Source organism: Lissotriton helveticus, chromosome 9, assembly GCF_964261635.1.
Source record: "Lissotriton helveticus chromosome 9, aLisHel1.1, whole genome shotgun sequence".
In the NCBI taxonomy this organism is placed as follows: domain Eukaryota; kingdom Metazoa; phylum Chordata; class Amphibia; order Caudata; family Salamandridae; genus Lissotriton; species Lissotriton helveticus.
The window spans coordinates 958,319,670-958,336,545 of record NC_136070.1 but is presented as its reverse complement, the minus strand read 5'-3'; the positions used below and the strand labels follow the sequence as shown (position 1 = coordinate 958,336,545).

Sequence of the window (16,876 nt, the reverse complement as noted above, 5' to 3'; positions counted from 1 at the left end):
TGTGAAGGACTAGAGTGGGATGGACTGCAGTGGGATGGACTGGAGTGGGATGGAATGGAGTGAGGTGGAATGGAGTGAGATGGACTGGAGTGAGGTGGTCTAGAGTGTGTGGACTGGAGTGGGATGGAATGGGGAAGGGAGAACTGGAGTGGGGAAATTGGAGTGGAGTGTATTGAATTGGCGTGGATTGGAGTGGAGTTGATTGAATTGCAGTGGGCTGGATTGGGTTGGAGTGAGGTGGATTGGATTGACTGGGGTGGACTGGATCGGGGAGGGGGAGGTTGGGTTGGATTGATGTGGACTGGATTAGGTGGGGTGAACTGGAATGGGGTGAGGTGGATTGGATTGAGATGGTTTGGAGCGGATTGAGGTGGGGTAGATTGGAGTGATCTGGGGTGGGGTGGATTGGAGTGAGGTTGGTTGGATTTGGATGGATTGGATTGGTGTGGGGTGAGAGGTGGATTGGATTGGAGTGGGGCAGACGGGAGTGGTGCAGATTGGAGAGGCGAAGATTACAGTGGGGCAGACTGTTTTGGATTGGAGTGGTGCACATTCTTTGGGATTGGAGTGGGGCAGATTGGAGTGGAGCAGATTATTTTGAATTGAATGGGCCAGATTATATTGGAGTGGGGTAGATTGGTTTGAGGCAGATTGTTTTGGTTTGGAGTGGGGTGGATTGTGGTGGATTGGAGTGGGTTGGATTGGGATGGGAGTGGGTTGGATTGGACTGGACTGGATTTGGGTGAGGCGGATTGGGTTGGAGTGGGTTAGATTGGCTTGGGCTGGATTGTGGTGGATTGGGGTGGGGTGAATTGGGATGGAGTGACTGGATTGGGTGAGATGAATTAGATTGGATTGGGGTGGATTGGACTGGACAGATAGGAGTGGGAAAGATTGTTTTGGATTGAAGTGGGGCAGATTGTTTTAGATTGGAGTGGGGTGGATTAGACTGGGGTAGACTGTTTTGGATTGGAGTAGGGAGGAGTCGGGCAAACTGGAGTGGGGCCCCTTGGAGTGGGGCAGATTGTTTTGGATTGGAGTGGGGCAGATAGGAGTGGGGTGGATTGGGGTGGGTCAGATTGTTGTGAATTGCAGTGGGGCAGATTGGAGTGGGGCGGATTAGAGTCTTGCAGATTGGAGTGGGGCAGTTGGTTTTGGATTGGAATGGGGCTGATTGTTTTGGACTAGAGTGGGGCAGATTGGAGTGGGACAAATTGTTTTAGATTAAAGTGTGGCAGATTGGAGTAGGACGGACGTTTTTGGATTGGAGCGGGGCAGACTGCTTTGGATTGAAGTGGGGCAGATTAGAGTAGGGTGGATTGTTTTGGAGTGGGGCAGATTGTTTGGATTGGAGTAGGGTAGACTGAAATGTGGAAGATTGGATTGGGGTTGATTGTTTTGGATTGGAATGGGGCAGATTGTTTTGGCTTGGGAGTGGGGTGGGAGGATTGGGGTATGTTGGGAGGATTGAAGGGTTGTAAACTGTAGTATGGTGGATTGAGCTGGTATGGGGTGGACTGGATTGAGTGAGGTGGATTGGTGTGGGGTGAGGTGTGGTGGATTGGTGTGGATTGAAGTGGGGTGGATTTGGGGTGTTATGCACGATTATGTGTTAAAGCATCACTTCAGAAATTATGAATAAGAAAGAAACAATGTAGCATTGTAACAAGATAATCCTCATCTTTTGAGAACAGCACTCACAATCAAAAACAAAAGAAAACATGAGTGCAAAGTAAGAAAAGACTAAAGTTAACTATAGGAAATAAATCTTTGCAATTTTGTTTATCCTGCTTGGTACTTTTTGCCAGTCACATGCCTTCTGTTTGCACGGCACTAACAATTGAACAGAACAAAACAGTATCTCAATCAGGAGCAGCGGACGGGCACTGATTAAGTTGAATCAATCAGTGCTTGGTCCCTGCTCCACAGAGAGGAACGGAATGCTAGGGCTGCTTTGATGAATTATGAGGCTGTAAAGAAGCGTGCCACGCGAGCCAATAAATAGTAAGCAATGTACGGGCTCCAAGCCATTTTTGTTAATAACAGTGTCTCATAAGCGAGATGCAAGCGCGAGTGCATGCTCTTGCAGGCTCGACCCTAAAAAAAGTGCAGTTATTTGGTTCCTGACAGTACATGCCCACCTCACCACTACTTGCTCACATCACTCGAGTAGCACCCTCAAACATTAAGAGGCACATGGGCCAAAATAGCAAAGGAGGTCTTTGAAAAAACAGGCTATATTGCTCTTACAACAGACCGATGAATCCGATTTCCATGGCGGAAGTACTGCGGATTAAGATGAGTGTATCTTCCTTTTACTATCAGACATGTGCAACCTCTAGGTGTCCACAAAGACCATGACAGCCTCCCGAACTCAAGAGATTTAAAAGAATAAAAGCAACTCTCTAATGTGAGTCTCCGTTAAAGAAAATGGGAGTGATTGAGGTGGACCAGGCTTGAGTTTGTGCACAGCAATGAGTGAGACCGGAGGTGTGTGTGTGTACAAATTTCTGCCTGAATTAACCCACTTAATCCATGGGCGTCGATTCAGCAAAATGCCTGGGGTAGGAGAAGTGACATCATATGACCTTTGACCCTGCATCGTCCCAAGAAGTAATGTTACATAACCTTCCTCTTGATGACATCACAATAATTAACATTGCTGAAGTTACATAATTGCATAAATAATATTATATATATTCTTCTAGGGAAGAACAAAGAGTGGGTGTTTCTCTTCGCTGTAACAATTCTGAAAGAAATGGGTGTTATTAGTGCATTTTAGTGCACATTTTCACATACATTTGCAAACAAACCATAGGCTCTTGATGGAGCAAGGTGATGAACAAGATTTTTTTCGAACTTTTGAAGTTAATCTCCCATAACTATAATTGAATTAATATGTTTGTGGTGAAAATACTAATCAACTTAGTTTAAAGAATACATACATCAGTACACGCGGGACAAACTAATGTGCTTCATGTTGCAAACGCAAAGAAGAAATAATAAACTAACCTTGTCTATTGTCTTTGTCAGTATTAAATGCAGCTGTTTAATTAATAGCATGTGCTTATTTTGTGTGCTTATGTTATGTCTTTCTGTGACAAAAGCTCAAGGAGTTCGTGCAGCAGTTCTCAAAGGAGAAGTAAATATAATGCTGCTTATTTGTGCTTCTGCTAGGTAACATAATTAACGGGATTAATTAGTAAAGGGGGTGGGTAACAGAATGGGTTTCAATTCTTTAATTAATTGATGTCTTGTATTTGTTTAATAATAGTTTCCGAAGTGAGGCCTAAAGGTGGTTCAGAAAACATGGCTGACAGAGCTGCAGACACGAAAACTTGTCCAAAGCGATGTCTTGCACATGCGTAGCTGTGAAGATTTTTACTGCAGTCATCATTATTTGAAAAAGCAGTTCTTTGACTGAGTTGAACGTGCTCACGGAGAAAAGGCTCAAGGACAGAAACTTAATGTGTCTGCCAAGGCTAAGAAGTAAATGTTTGAAACTCTTGGAAAAAGTATCTTTCCTGAGGAAGCTGGAAGAGGTGGAAATGAAAGACAATAGGGCTTATGTAAAGCCTGGACCTGGTCAAGAAACGGAGATGACCTAACAAACTTTATCATGGACTGACACAGGACAGCCAATGAAAAGCTCGGATTCGTTCAAAAGAATGTAAAATGTAGAAAGTTTAGCTAGAAAGAAAGGTATAAAACCTGACACTCGGAGCAGAGAAAAAACTCTCTTCTTTCCGATTCCTGATTGACGTGAGATGCTGTTGGACTTTTGGCGCACGTAAGGACAGCAGACTTTAAATGATTTTTCCTTTCTAGGTGAAGTGAGAAATAGACAGGGAAATAGATTTAGGGAATGGGAACTATTATTCTGCTAATATTTCATGTTTCTGAGCTTGCTTTGAAAATGTCAGTTTATTAATTCATTTCCTTATTAAAATGCTGCTTTCTTATTTGCTCATAAAATAAAGATTCTAAAACGTAAATGCTTTTTCTTCATGAAAAATAAAGTTAATAAAATTAGATTTGAAAGGACAAGCTGGTCTTGTTTATTCATGATCTAGTTACCATCAGTTGATTCAATCGCCTTGGTGGTCTGATTAATAATTGATAAATGTTAAATCCATGGTAAGAATAGATAAACAGCTGTTGTAAATAATTTTGTAAATAATATGTGAATAGATTAGTTAATCATACCACCTGATTCAGTCGCTCAAAATTTGTCTCATTGGTAGAATGGGCCTTTATAAGTGATTCATGATTAATGGTGAGTATTGTGGTGATAGGTAGTGTTATTGAGACAGTTTTTCAATAGGAGCGCTGGATCACTCTAAAAAACATTCACTAAATATTCAAGTCCTTTCATGGTGCGCCAAGCTACTGAAATCTGACAGTCCACACGATTCTCCCAATTATGTTTTTTAAATGTCCTGAGAGTCCCTGAAGTAAACAATTAGCTCCATTGCTAGGACCAGCAGTTTGTCATGGTGGTCCTTTCGCCCAAGCAATACATACAATTTTGCCAAGGGTATCCCAAATGCAAGTATTGCCTCCAGTATCACACTGCCAACATTTTGTCAAGGGTGTTTCTATAAGCAAAGAAACATGCCAGGTCCAACAGCAGATCTGCAAGCATAACTACACAAGCTCACTTACATTCACTTACTCACACTATTCTATCATTAGCACTGACTTACATTCATTCATTTTCAACTACTCTCATGCCCTCACTGTCCATCCTGAATCACTCATTCACACTCACTCACGCTTACTCTGGCTCACTTATAATTACTCACGTTGACACTCACACACACATCTACGATCCCACATACAAACATACATGCTCACGCAAATACATGCTCTCACCCAAACTCACTCTCACCCACATGCACACACACAACATACAATAAAAACATTTCTTTCTTATCTAAGACGCCAGTGAAGGTCCAGATCTTCCTGCTCCACCTTTTAGTACACTACTAGTGAATAATAAACTATTATTCTCTATTAATGTAATAAAAATGAGCAGAAAACCTAGGTTAAAGCCTGACTCTGATAATTCGGGACACCCTTGTGTTCTTGGCACTGATTTTGCCACCTCTGAGGTCAGGGGTTGCAAAGGCAGTGGCAGGGGCAAGCTTGGGGTCACAACTGCGACCACTGGCGACCCCTATAAGACGTCCATGAGTATTCCCAAGAGAGCAGAAAATGAGTCCTCAGTAAAATAGAAGGAACTGGGCCAGGGCCGGACTGGGAACCACAACCGGCCCTGGCAAAGTGCTCGGTGCCCCCCCCCCCCCACTCGGGGGGTGGGGCTTGTTGGAGGTGCCGCTGAGCTCTTTGCCAGGGCCGATTTTGGTACAGGGCCGCCCAGTAACAAAATCGGTCCCCAGGGGCCCAAAACCGGCCCCCACCCATGCGGCGCACCGGGGGATTGCCCGGTGCCCGCTATGGCCAGTCCGGTCCTGAACTGGGCTTGATATGTTATGCTATTCCCATGTGGATAGGGCACAATTGACCATGGCATGTCATTACATTTTGGGGTTCTGTTCCTGTAGTAGGACCTCCGGTAGGCCACGAGTTATCAGAATATACCGCAATCCACATAAAAGCTCGTATTCGTCCTAGAATGCACTGCATTTTAATATTATAGGAGAGTCTTGGTGTCAGAATGCATCTAGAATAAGAAAATGATGCATCCAGTTATTTATAATAAGTTATTACGAGTCACGCGTGATGTCACAGTGCTCAAGGGACACGGCGACCATCACCCAGCTTGCAGGAATTGGTGTGCATAAGCCAAGCATTGTGTATGTAGCAGCAGTACTTTTAAAATACACTTTCACATCACAGAGACAGTGCTTGAGGCCGCGTTCCAACTCCCCGCATTGCCTCTTGGAAGGAATGCAGACAAAGACAGCCGGCAGGAATGTGGGGAGCTGCTCCATCTACGAAACGAAAATCATTTATTTCAAGAGTTGAGGCTGAAGAAACGTAGTTTGCTCCTCTGTCACCCCTTAAAGTAGTAGATTTCGTTGATTGGATGGGCCAGTGCTGCTAATTTCAGAAGGCTCTTTACGCACAGCTGTTAAAGGTCTCACGTCATGTGTTACACCATCAGTAAGGCCTGTCTTTGTTGCCTGCTGATGATTGCAATCTGGGACATGTAGTTTTGTTTCAAAATTGAAAATCCAAACATATAAAGTGCTATGGGCTAAAAAGGCAGGACCAGAAGATGGTGTCACACATAAGAAAACACAAAGAGATGATGGACGGAGCGCTGAAACTTTTCAGACACTCACCCCCAGTCATAGATCCGGGTTGAATCCATCATCGTTCTTTAGCTCACTTCGCCACCTCAGATCAGACCTAAGACACTTGTTAGCCATTTAATGTGGTTTTAGAAGCAGGGGGTATATTATATGGGATAAAATACACCCTTACTATACATTAGAATGATATCTCAAGTCACCTCGGAGTTCCATGACCAATAAAGGCACTCAGCCTGTGGCCTCATGCCTCCATATAGTCCCTGAACTTCTCAGTGACTTTGAATAGTCTTATTATGTATTTGCCCCATATATAACATTTTTCTGTAGCGTTTATGAGGATCACTTGCTCGAGGTTTATATACCTCCACACTCTGGCAGGTGATGGGGCTATGCGGCTGATGAAAGCTGTGGAAATACTCTACCTTTACTCCATATATCACTTTCCTAGCCATTCTTGTTTACTCAATACACATAGAAACTCACTCCATACCTCTGGCCTAATCTCTCCTTGTGGTTTCTTCCATAATCATACAAGCATCTTTCACCATAGAGTAGCATGATCACGTCCAGCTGGTGAGTGTCCTGCAAGACATAAAATAATTATACATTTGAGAGATGTACTGCTCGTAAATTGCTGTCTTATAATCCTACTATAATAGCTGTGTCTTGACAAGCAACATCTATATCCAATAAAATGTATATAATAATAAATAACTTGTTTTCAGGTATGGAATGACACTGCAGCTGTCAAAAATACATTTTGCTTACAATATACTTAAAGAAGGCATTGAGTCCACCTCCTTCAACTCTTGTATTTCTGACCACGCTCTTTCAGCGAATGGCATGGAGCTTGTCAAATTCATCTTGACTCTATCCAAAAGCCTTCTCATCGATTGCAATTAACTATTAAGGTGAATGTTTTTGCATCCAATGCAATCCTTACATTGCCACTCTGTATTCTTCTACTGGCTCTCTCCTATGCGTCTTCCTCTTTGTTCTACCCATCCGATTCCACCTCTTGTTTCTCTCTCCCTCTTGCTTTCCCCTGTGTCTTTCTCATTCTCCAAATCCACCACCCTCTCTAGTTCTCCCACCTCAACCCTTCCCCGACCCCATGTGCTCTTAATTCCACCTGCCTGCCACCCTCTCTTGTTCCCCTCTACAGCGTCTCCCTCTTTTTCCTGTGTTCTTCTCGTTTCTCTATGCCACAATTCCTATTTGATTGTACCTTCCATCCCTCCCTCTTCCCAACTATTTGTTCCTCCATCCTACCACCCTCTCCTGTTCCCATCCCCTTCATTCTCTCCTGGCAGCTTTTCATTAGTACAGTCATGACCAGGTATTTTTCTTTCTAGAACTAAAACGCAGTCTATAATGAAGGCTCCTATGCCTTACTTATGAATTATGATCCTCTTTTTGTTTCCATGTCAAAATAATGATGTGTGGCAGGGCAGCATTCTTTATAATCTTTCTTTTGGTCTTATAGAACCTAAAAAAGAAATGTTTGGAAAGACCATTTGCCATTTGAAGGTTATTTGACAGAAACAAAATCAGGACTGTACCAAAGGCAAGGGAACCTTCAATATGGACACCCTTTCTATTCTTTGTCTGGTTTTAATGGTTTTTAGAACATTAAACCCAACGAAATTGGCATTACCACGGCTTGTTTTATAAAGTACTTCATGGAACACTTTCGCTGATTTTAAATGCTGTATATGACGCGTCACTATTACCCAATTTTTGGGTTACTTAATTTATCCATCTTATGTATGCATTGTTAAATGCAAAGCTACACATTTACTTTTTGTATTAGGACTCACCTCATTTGAAGTTAACTAAGTTACCTATATCTAATGTTAGTCCACAAACTAGTTCAGATAAAAGATGCCCTCTATTAAATATACCTAATTAGTACATTTTATACAAAAAGCTACAGCTTTGGTTTTTCAGGTTAGCAAGAAGTAGTTGGTGGTTATTACCGCAGAATTAGAACAGGGTATGTTGTTGAGCATTACTTTGGATACGGGTGTCGCAGCTAAGGCTACAGAGTGTTCTGCTCTGTGACTGTACCTTAAGATCCACACCCTGGAGGACATCAAAGTGCTTAACACAACGCTCAGAAATACCCAAGCCTGGCTAGCAGAAAATCATCTCAAACTGAATGCCCTAAAGACTGAATTCCTCCTAATAGCTCCACCCGCACAAATCCCCAAAATGCAAGATTGGCTCAAACACATTACGGCGCTCAACGTCCAACCCTCCATTGTGGACTCAGCGAAATCCCTGGGAATAACATTGGACAGCAACCTTAACATGCAGAAACATATCAGTAGTGCTACAAAGGGAGCAAAGTTCCAGTTACACACACTGCGGAAAATGAAACCCTTCCTGCCACCCAATGACTTCAAGCAAGCTGTACAAGCTCTAATTATCCCTAGAGTTGAATATGGATGTGTCCCTCTGTGCGGACTACCCAAAACGTCTACGGCTCCATTACGAGCCTCAATCAATGCAGCAGCAAGACTTATAACTGGTTCTAAACTAAGCTCCCACATTTCCCCTGATCTACAACTCCTGAACTGGCTACCCTTGGAAGCCCGTATTCACCTGAAAATAGCATGCATGACGCACAAAGTCATGCATCACAAGGCCCCCAGCTACTTGGCACAGAAGCTGACAATCTCGGGGGGGATCAGACCCTCAAGAAATGCCAAAAAACCACTTCTGCTACCTCAAAAATTCAATAAGAAAAAAACATATAACCGATCCTTCTCTAGGATAGCACCTAGAATTTGGTATGCCTTACCCCCAGAAACCAGACTCAACCCTTCCACGGCCTCATTCAAAAAGGAAGTAAAAGCCATCCTCATGGCCAAATTCACATGAATATGATACATAGAAGCAAGCAATCTTGACATTATACTGACCCTTGGTCTCACACTACGAGACAGACCGTATATTGCTTCTTACTCTGTTCGTCCTTGTATAATACGCCACTGTACATATGTTTGATACTGATCTGCTCTTCTTTTTCTTTTATGTATATGTAACATTCATTGTCTGTATAGCGCTCTGATATCCGCCAGGATCTTGTTCGCGCTCTATAAAACTTTTTCAAACAAACAAACAAACAAAAGAGCTAGTTATCAAAAATAAACCCCAGAGAAATGGTGGATTTCCCACCCTAACCTTCAGAGATCACCTTAAGGTCAAAGAGTGTTAATACAACATGAAAATCCTCCTTCAAGTTCTTGAAACATGGATATTTCTTTCTTTATTTTGGCTTTAAATGGTTTAAATGTCTGGCATGCACATGCTTGCCTGGGAAGGAACGATAGCACATATTTAATAACACTTTGCATCAGATTTACGTCACAAAAGAGACGCAAACCCAGTGCATAGTGTTGCGATGATATTCATTTTCTAACACAAATTATGGTTTGGATTGAAAATTTAACTAAAGTAGCACAAACTCAGCCGGCTCCTGAGGGTTTGGGGATGCAGTGGAGCTGTTTGCAAGGGCCGGTTTCAGACGATTTTGTTACATGGGCCGATATTGAAGCTATGCTGCAAAAACGGCCCTGTAACAAAAACGGCCCTCCAAGGGCCCAAAACCGACCCCACGCTGGTGGCCCACTGGGGAAATGCCCGGTGCCCGCTACGGCCAGGCCGGCCCTGATTTGGCAACAAATTATACCTCCTCAAGTCAGGCGTAATGGAGGAACAGTTTAAAAGTTTCCACAATTTTTCAACTTTGCAAGTGTGCTGCACTGTTTATTTCTCATGCAAAGTGGGAAAATTGTGAAAGCACTTTTTTTACCTGAATGGTCCCCTTGCAGTACGAATTCAATGCTTAAAAGGGCGTGTATATAGGCACATGACAGCCTAAAGTGTGGCAGTGCTGGCGGAGAGCAAAACAGCACCACATCTTAGTAGATACTGCGCTGTTTTTCTAATAACTTAACAATGTGCAGCACCTTTGGTTGCTGTACTGTGTTGTGTTGTTCTGAACCTTGGTAAATCTCCCTCCTTGTTTGAATCACTGTATCATTACTTCTGGATGGTCAAGCTGCTCCATTATCTGGTATTGACAATAATTCCTGTCAACCACAGCACTACTTTTAACATACTTCCATGACACAGATCTAGCCAACTGTTGTGTAAGGCAGTTTGAAATTAACATATTGATATGCTAGCTGCACCACGGGGATTGTACTGGCATTATGAGAGGGTAATCCGTTAAAGCTGGAATATTATTTCCTATACCACATGACAAGTTCTCTTTGGATTCAAAGATTTATTAGATTTTATTTAGACCTCGCCTGAGGTCAACAAATACATGATTAAAAGGTGATTAAACAGTTATATTTTTAAAACATTAAAACAATTTTAAAAATCTTTTAAAAAATGCATACAAATTATAGCAAGCGAATTCATCAAGTGGTGATTTACAAAACTCAATTAAATATTTTGCAGAGCAAAGATTATGTCTAAAACATATAGGCTTTATAGTTCTCTTTGGATGTCAGAATAAATTACGCATAACATCTATACTTTGTCCCTTTCAGGTTCCCTCTTTAGACTTCTGAGAATGATGCTTCTAAGAACATGTGACCCATGCTTGCTAGAGCCAAGCTCAAGATAATGCAGTAGCTGGCCATCTTCCACAGAGGTCGACTTTCATCATTTATCCAGTTAAACATCTTCCTTTTGGGCTCTTGTCCCAGAAGCTTTATCCAACCATGCCTTTAGGCCCATAAAGGTCTCACTTGCGATGGAACAAATTAACAAGCTACTTACCTTGGGTAATGCTCTTTCTGGCAGCGACTCTATCTAGCCACAGATTCCTCACCTGTTTCCCAGACAGCAGACTGGTTCTGGAAACTGATGCTGTTTCACTCCGGAAATGACATGTGCCTGTATAGGTGCCACCACTGTGCCACACTGTCCGTGTGCCCAGACGCAGACCTCCAAAAGCAGATTTGTGTGATCAGTGTGCAGATTCATGGAGTTGGAATATTATTGATGGACAAAGGCCAATCAAGGAATTCAGAGGAAGAGAGGGCTGGTGAGAATCTGAAGCTAAATGGAGTCTCTACCAGAAAGAGTGTTACCGAAGGTAAGTAATTTGTTCTTCTGATAGAGACTTCTAGCCGCACATTTCTCAACTTTTGGATAGATACCAAAGCAGTACCTATTTGGAGGTGGGTTTGTGGATGGACTCAAAACAAAGTTCTACAGGACTGAGTGGGCAAAAATGCCCCTCTTTATGAACCTGGCTATCCAGACAATAGTGCTTAATGAACGTATGGAGGGATGCCGACGTAGACACCTTGCAAATGTCTAGGACAGGGACTCTGCATGCTAATGAAAGTAATATCTTTGGCGCTGGTAGAATGAGTATGAAGTCCTTCCAGAGGCTGCATTTTAGAAAATGTAGGACAGGATGCAGTGGGAGATGTTTTTCTTCTGCATAGCCTTGCTTCTCCTATGAGAACCCCACATAGAGCTGATTGTCCACCCCATGATCTTTAACCCCTTCCCTGCTGCCGTCAGCCATTGGCTGTCACGAGCACTACCTTCGTAGTGCTGCGCACGTCCAAATGCCGACGCAGCCCCACCCGCGCACGGAAACGCCCGCACCACGGGAAAATGACCTCCGCGGTTAACGGGTTAAAATGATCAATGCAAAAGCGCACACTCTTTTTGAGGTCCAATGAATGGAGTCTCTCCTCCTTGTTAGAGGATGGGGCAGAGCCCAGAACACTGATAAGGTGATGTTTTGTCTGACTTGGAACAGCTTCACAGCTTTCGACAAGAAGGATACCCATGTCTGTAAAACCAGCTGGTCTGGGATGAAGGTAGTGTACGGCGGGTGGACACTGAGCTTGAAGATCACTCACACTCCCCATCAATGTTATGACAATGAAGAAGACTGTCTAGAGGGTGAGCAACTGCAAGGAACAGCTGTAAAGTGGCTCAAATGGAGTGCACATCAGAAATGTGAGAACCAAGTTAAGGTCCCACTGTGGCATGACACAGGGAAAGGGTGGAAACAGTGTTGTATACGTTTAAAGAAGCAAATAATAACTGGAGACTTAAGGAGGGCTGACCCAGAAACCGCAAAAAGGCCGAAAGGTATCCCTCAAATGTGGCCAGAGCAATGTCTTGCCAGTCTAGGGACAAAACAAACAAGAAAACACCAGATAATTTTGCCTGAGTGGGGTCTATCTGCTGAGCACTGCACCAAGCCAAAAAGTTGGCAGACATATAAAGTTTTTGTCAAGGGATGCCTTGCTGCCAACATGACATCAACCATGTTTGACGGAATGTCGAAGGTGTCAAGCTGTTGCTGCTAAATCTCTAAGTATGAAAGTGGAGATTGCGAAGGCTTGGCTGCAGAACCCTGCCCTGCTGCTGTGACAGCAGATCCTCTCTGAGCGGCAGCCTGATCAGAGGACATATACTCATGCCCATGGCATGACTTGGCACCAGTCGTCCTGTTCTTCTTGAGAACTAAGGGCAGCAGTATTATAGGGGGGAAGGCATACAGGAGTCAGGAGTTCCACTTGAGGTAGAGCACGTCTCAGAGAGAGAGAGAGGTGCCTAGTAAACTCTAGCATGCAGAAGTTCTGACATTATGCATTCTTGGCAGTGGTGAACAGATCAAGCCAAGGTTCCTATCTCTACCGAAGAGACCTCGTGCCACCTCCAAGTCTAACTGCCACTAGTGATCTGCTAGGCGCCAATGGCTGAGCTCGCCAGCCCTGGCATTCGATGATCCTGCCAGGTGGCTCACCACCAGAAAGACTCCTTTGTGATGCAGCAATTTTCAGGGGAACGAACAAGGCCTCCTGGCAGAGGGTCTGTGACCCCACCCTGCCCTGTTTGTTGCAGTACCTCATGGCAGTGGTGTTGTCCATGGGCACTTATACCAGCCTCCCATAGATGGATGGAAGGAAGGCTTTAAATGCCCTCATCTCCAGGTGGCTGATATGTAGCCGAGACAAAGGGGTGCACAGCAAACTGAAAATGCTCCTGTCACACCACAAACTGTAGGAAGTGCCAAAGGGCCTGCAGGACGGGCATACAGAATTAGGCATCCAGCAGATTCAAAGCCACCATCCAGTCTGGACTGGACATGGGCCAGTGTGAGCATTTTTCCTTTCCGAAGGCGTTGAACGGGCACAGGTCTAAAATAGGACAAAGGACTTGGTATTTCTTTGGCACCAAAAAGTTGTGGGAATAACAGCCTCGTCCTACTTCTGGAACAGGTATTCCCATAATAACTCCTTTGGCCTAATGAGCTTGCACTTCCTGCAGCAAAATGGAAAGATGGTGCTCTGTCATTTGCCGGGGGTGACAAGGGATGGTGCAGCATGTAGAAATGAAATGGAGGGCATAGCCCTTCTGCACAATTTGTAGGACATACCTGTCTGATGTTACAGCATGCCAACCCAGCAAGACTTGTCAGATCCTGCCTCCTATAGGGTGGCTGCACTCCACTAAAGGCATGCTAAAGACACTGAATTCCAAATGGCGTGATAATAGTGCCCTGGCAGGCAGCTGACATTCACTGACCTGAGCTCCAAGCTTGAGAAGGATAACACCCTCTTCCCGTACATCTCTACCGGTTTTGACTTCCTATTGAGGGGTGGTAGGGTCGTCAGGAATGCGTTGGGATTAGCCCTGTTTACGGACACTTGCACCACCAAGCTTTCATGGGAGGGGTGCTGAGATAAAAATGTAGGGTCCCCTAGGGCAGTGGCAATGTAAAATTTGGCGGTTGCCCTGGGGGCCAGAGCAAGCCCATGTACCCATCAAAGTATCCATAAGAGCCTCATTAAAAGGCATGAGGTGCTTAGTCCACGTCTGCCCTGTAAGTATATTGGTCTAAACCTCCAGAGTGGGGATATAGAGGCCAAAGACTTTGGTTGGCATATGCTTAACCAACCATTCGCCTCAGTAGCAGGGACGGGGACGGGGTGAGAAGAAGCCAGATTCAGGGGAGATATGAAGGCCACTATCCTTCTGTAGGTCATCATACCAACTCTCTTCATGATATGAAAGGCCAATCTCATCACTTGCATCACAATTGTTACCAGCATTTGTGCCGAACTGGAAATATAAGGTGTGCATTTTTTGTTGTGGAGGCTAAGCAAGTGGAAAAAATAGGAGCCTTACTGGCGCCAGGGCACGACTTCAATTGTGGTCGAACCGTCACCACTCAACGTTAGAAAGGACAATGGTGCCTTGCCTTCCAGCGTCAAAGGATTTGGCATCGGTGTTGATGTGCCAAGGACTAGCGTGGACCTTGGCGCCGGAGGAGTTGTCGAGGTGGGAACCAGCTATGTTATGGGCTCTGAGGTTCCAGTTGGCGCATTGGGGGAATCCGCTGGCGGTACCGCAGGTGGAGTACCTCTTGGCTCCATGGGGCAAATAGGTTCACCAGAGGGATTTGGCAAAGATTTAAAGAGTCAAACCATGACCTTGCAAAACTCTTCGATCTGCTTAGGCGTGGCGTGTACCAGAACAAGTTGAGGGATCAGCCTCGAAGACGAATGAATTTGGGATCGAGATTATGATTGAAGGGTGCTACCCCCTTGCCATTTCAGGGGAGTGTGAGTGGCAGGAAGGAGCTGAGTCCTGCTTAGATTTCTTATGTTTATTCCTAAACTTACCGGAGATTTGGATCGAGAGGAAGACTGACCTCTGGAACGTTCCCAGCAACTTCTGGGCCTCGAATGGGACAGGAATCAAACTTTTGACTTGGATCAGTCTTGTTGCTGAGCCTTCCGGTGCCTGGTGATGTCGAATTTCACCTCTTGGTCTCGTATTGACGCTCAGTCTCTGCAGGCCTTAAAGTCTTGGATTGACCTTAGCAACACAGGCAAATTTGGTGACGATCTGTCCTAGACATTGGTTTGCAACTGTCCTTACAGGGCTTAAAACCTGTGTTTTGGGAGGGGACATGTCCCTTGCACACTGTGAAAGAAATATTTATTTTTAATTGAAATATGGGTCTCAAAGAGATGAGCGGTAGCTCTGGATCCACATCTAGTGGCGCTGAAAGAAAGGAACTGATGTCCTTGCTCTGGAGTGGTGCCTATATAGGCTCTGCACATCATTTCCAGAGTGGAACAGCATCAGTGCAAAGCCGCATGGTCCCACCTACCGGCTAGGTACTATTGAAAGGTTTCTGGATCCAGTCTGACACCTGGGGAATATTCAAAAGATGATGAATCTGCGGCTACGATTCTCTATCAGAAAGTATGGTACTGGGGTGAAAGAAGCCAGCTTCCATGGCCTCCCCCATACCCGTTTGAGCTGACAAAGTTACTGATGGCAGGAACTGGACCTGCTGCACCAGCCAGCCTAAAGCCCAGTCAAGTGATGAGATGGGCGTAACACTAATGACGAGTGAACCAATAATGATCGTAAACAAAGGTCTGTGTCCACACGTTCCTATGTTTGCAATCAAAACCTGAAAAGCCATATAAGGGGCCCGGCGAGCATGCCCAAGCCTATGTGGTTGAGCTTCAAAGGGATCCATTCGCCTCAGTAGCAGGGACGGGGACGGGGTGAGAAGAAGCCAGATTCAGGGGAGATATGAAGGCCACTATCCTTCTCTAGGTCATCATACCAACTCTCTTCATGATATGAAAGGCCAATCTCATCACTTGCATCACAATTGTTACCAGCATTTGTGCCGAACTGGAAATATAAGGTGTGCATTTTTTGTTGTGGAGGCTGAGCAAGTGGAAAAAATAGGAGCCTTACTGGCGCCAGGGCACGACTTCAATTGTGGTCGAACCGTCACCACTCAACGTTAGAAAGGACAATGGTGCCTTGCCTTCCAGCGTCAAAGGATTTGGCATCGGTGTTGATGTGCCAAGGACTAGCGTGGACCTTGGCGCCGGAGGAGTTGTCGAGGTGGGAACCAGCTATGTTATGGGCTCTGAGGTTCCAGTTGGCGCATTGGGGGAATCCGCTGGCGGTACCACAGGTGGAGTACCTCTTGGCTCCATCGGGCAAATAGGTTCACCAGAGGGATTTGGCAAAGATTCAAAGAGTCAAACCATGACCTTGCAAAACTCTTCGATCTGCTTAGGCGTGGCGTGTACCAGAACAAGTTGAGGGATCAGCCTCGAAGACGAATGAATTTGGGATCGAGATTATGATTGAAGGGTGCTACCCCCTTGCCATTTCAGGGGAGTGTGAGTGGCAGGAAGGAGCTGAGTCCTGCTTAGATTTCTTATGTTTATTCCTAAACTTACCGGAGATTTGGATCGAGAGGAAGACTGACCTCTGGAACGTTCCCAGCAACTTCTGGGCCTCGAATGGGACAGGAACCAAACTTTTGACTTGGATCAGTCTTGTTGCTGAGCCTTCCGGTGCCTGGTGATGTCGAATTTCACCTCTTGGTCTCGTATTGACGCTCAGTCTCTGCAGGCCTTAAAGTCTTGGATTGACCTTAGCAACACAGGCAAATTTGGTGACGATCTGTCCTAGACATTGGTTTGCAACTGTCCTTACAGGGCTTAAAACCTGTGTTTTGGGAGGGGACATGTCCCTTGCACACTGTGAAAGAAATA

At 44.7% G+C, this 16,876-nt stretch overlaps 1 protein-coding gene across 1 annotated transcript in view; it reads right to left on the bottom strand.

Moving 5' to 3' along the window:
* The window catches only part of UBA7 (ubiquitin like modifier activating enzyme 7), a 1,199,654-nt gene that overhangs the window by 158,618 nt on the left and 1,024,160 nt on the right, over positions 1-16,876 (bottom strand). The window contains exon 24 of the mRNA XM_078661236.1: positions 6,772-6,863. Coding sequence (XP_078517362.1) covers positions 6,772-6,863 — 92 coding nt within the window. The remainder of the gene's footprint in view (positions 1-6,771; positions 6,864-16,876) is intronic.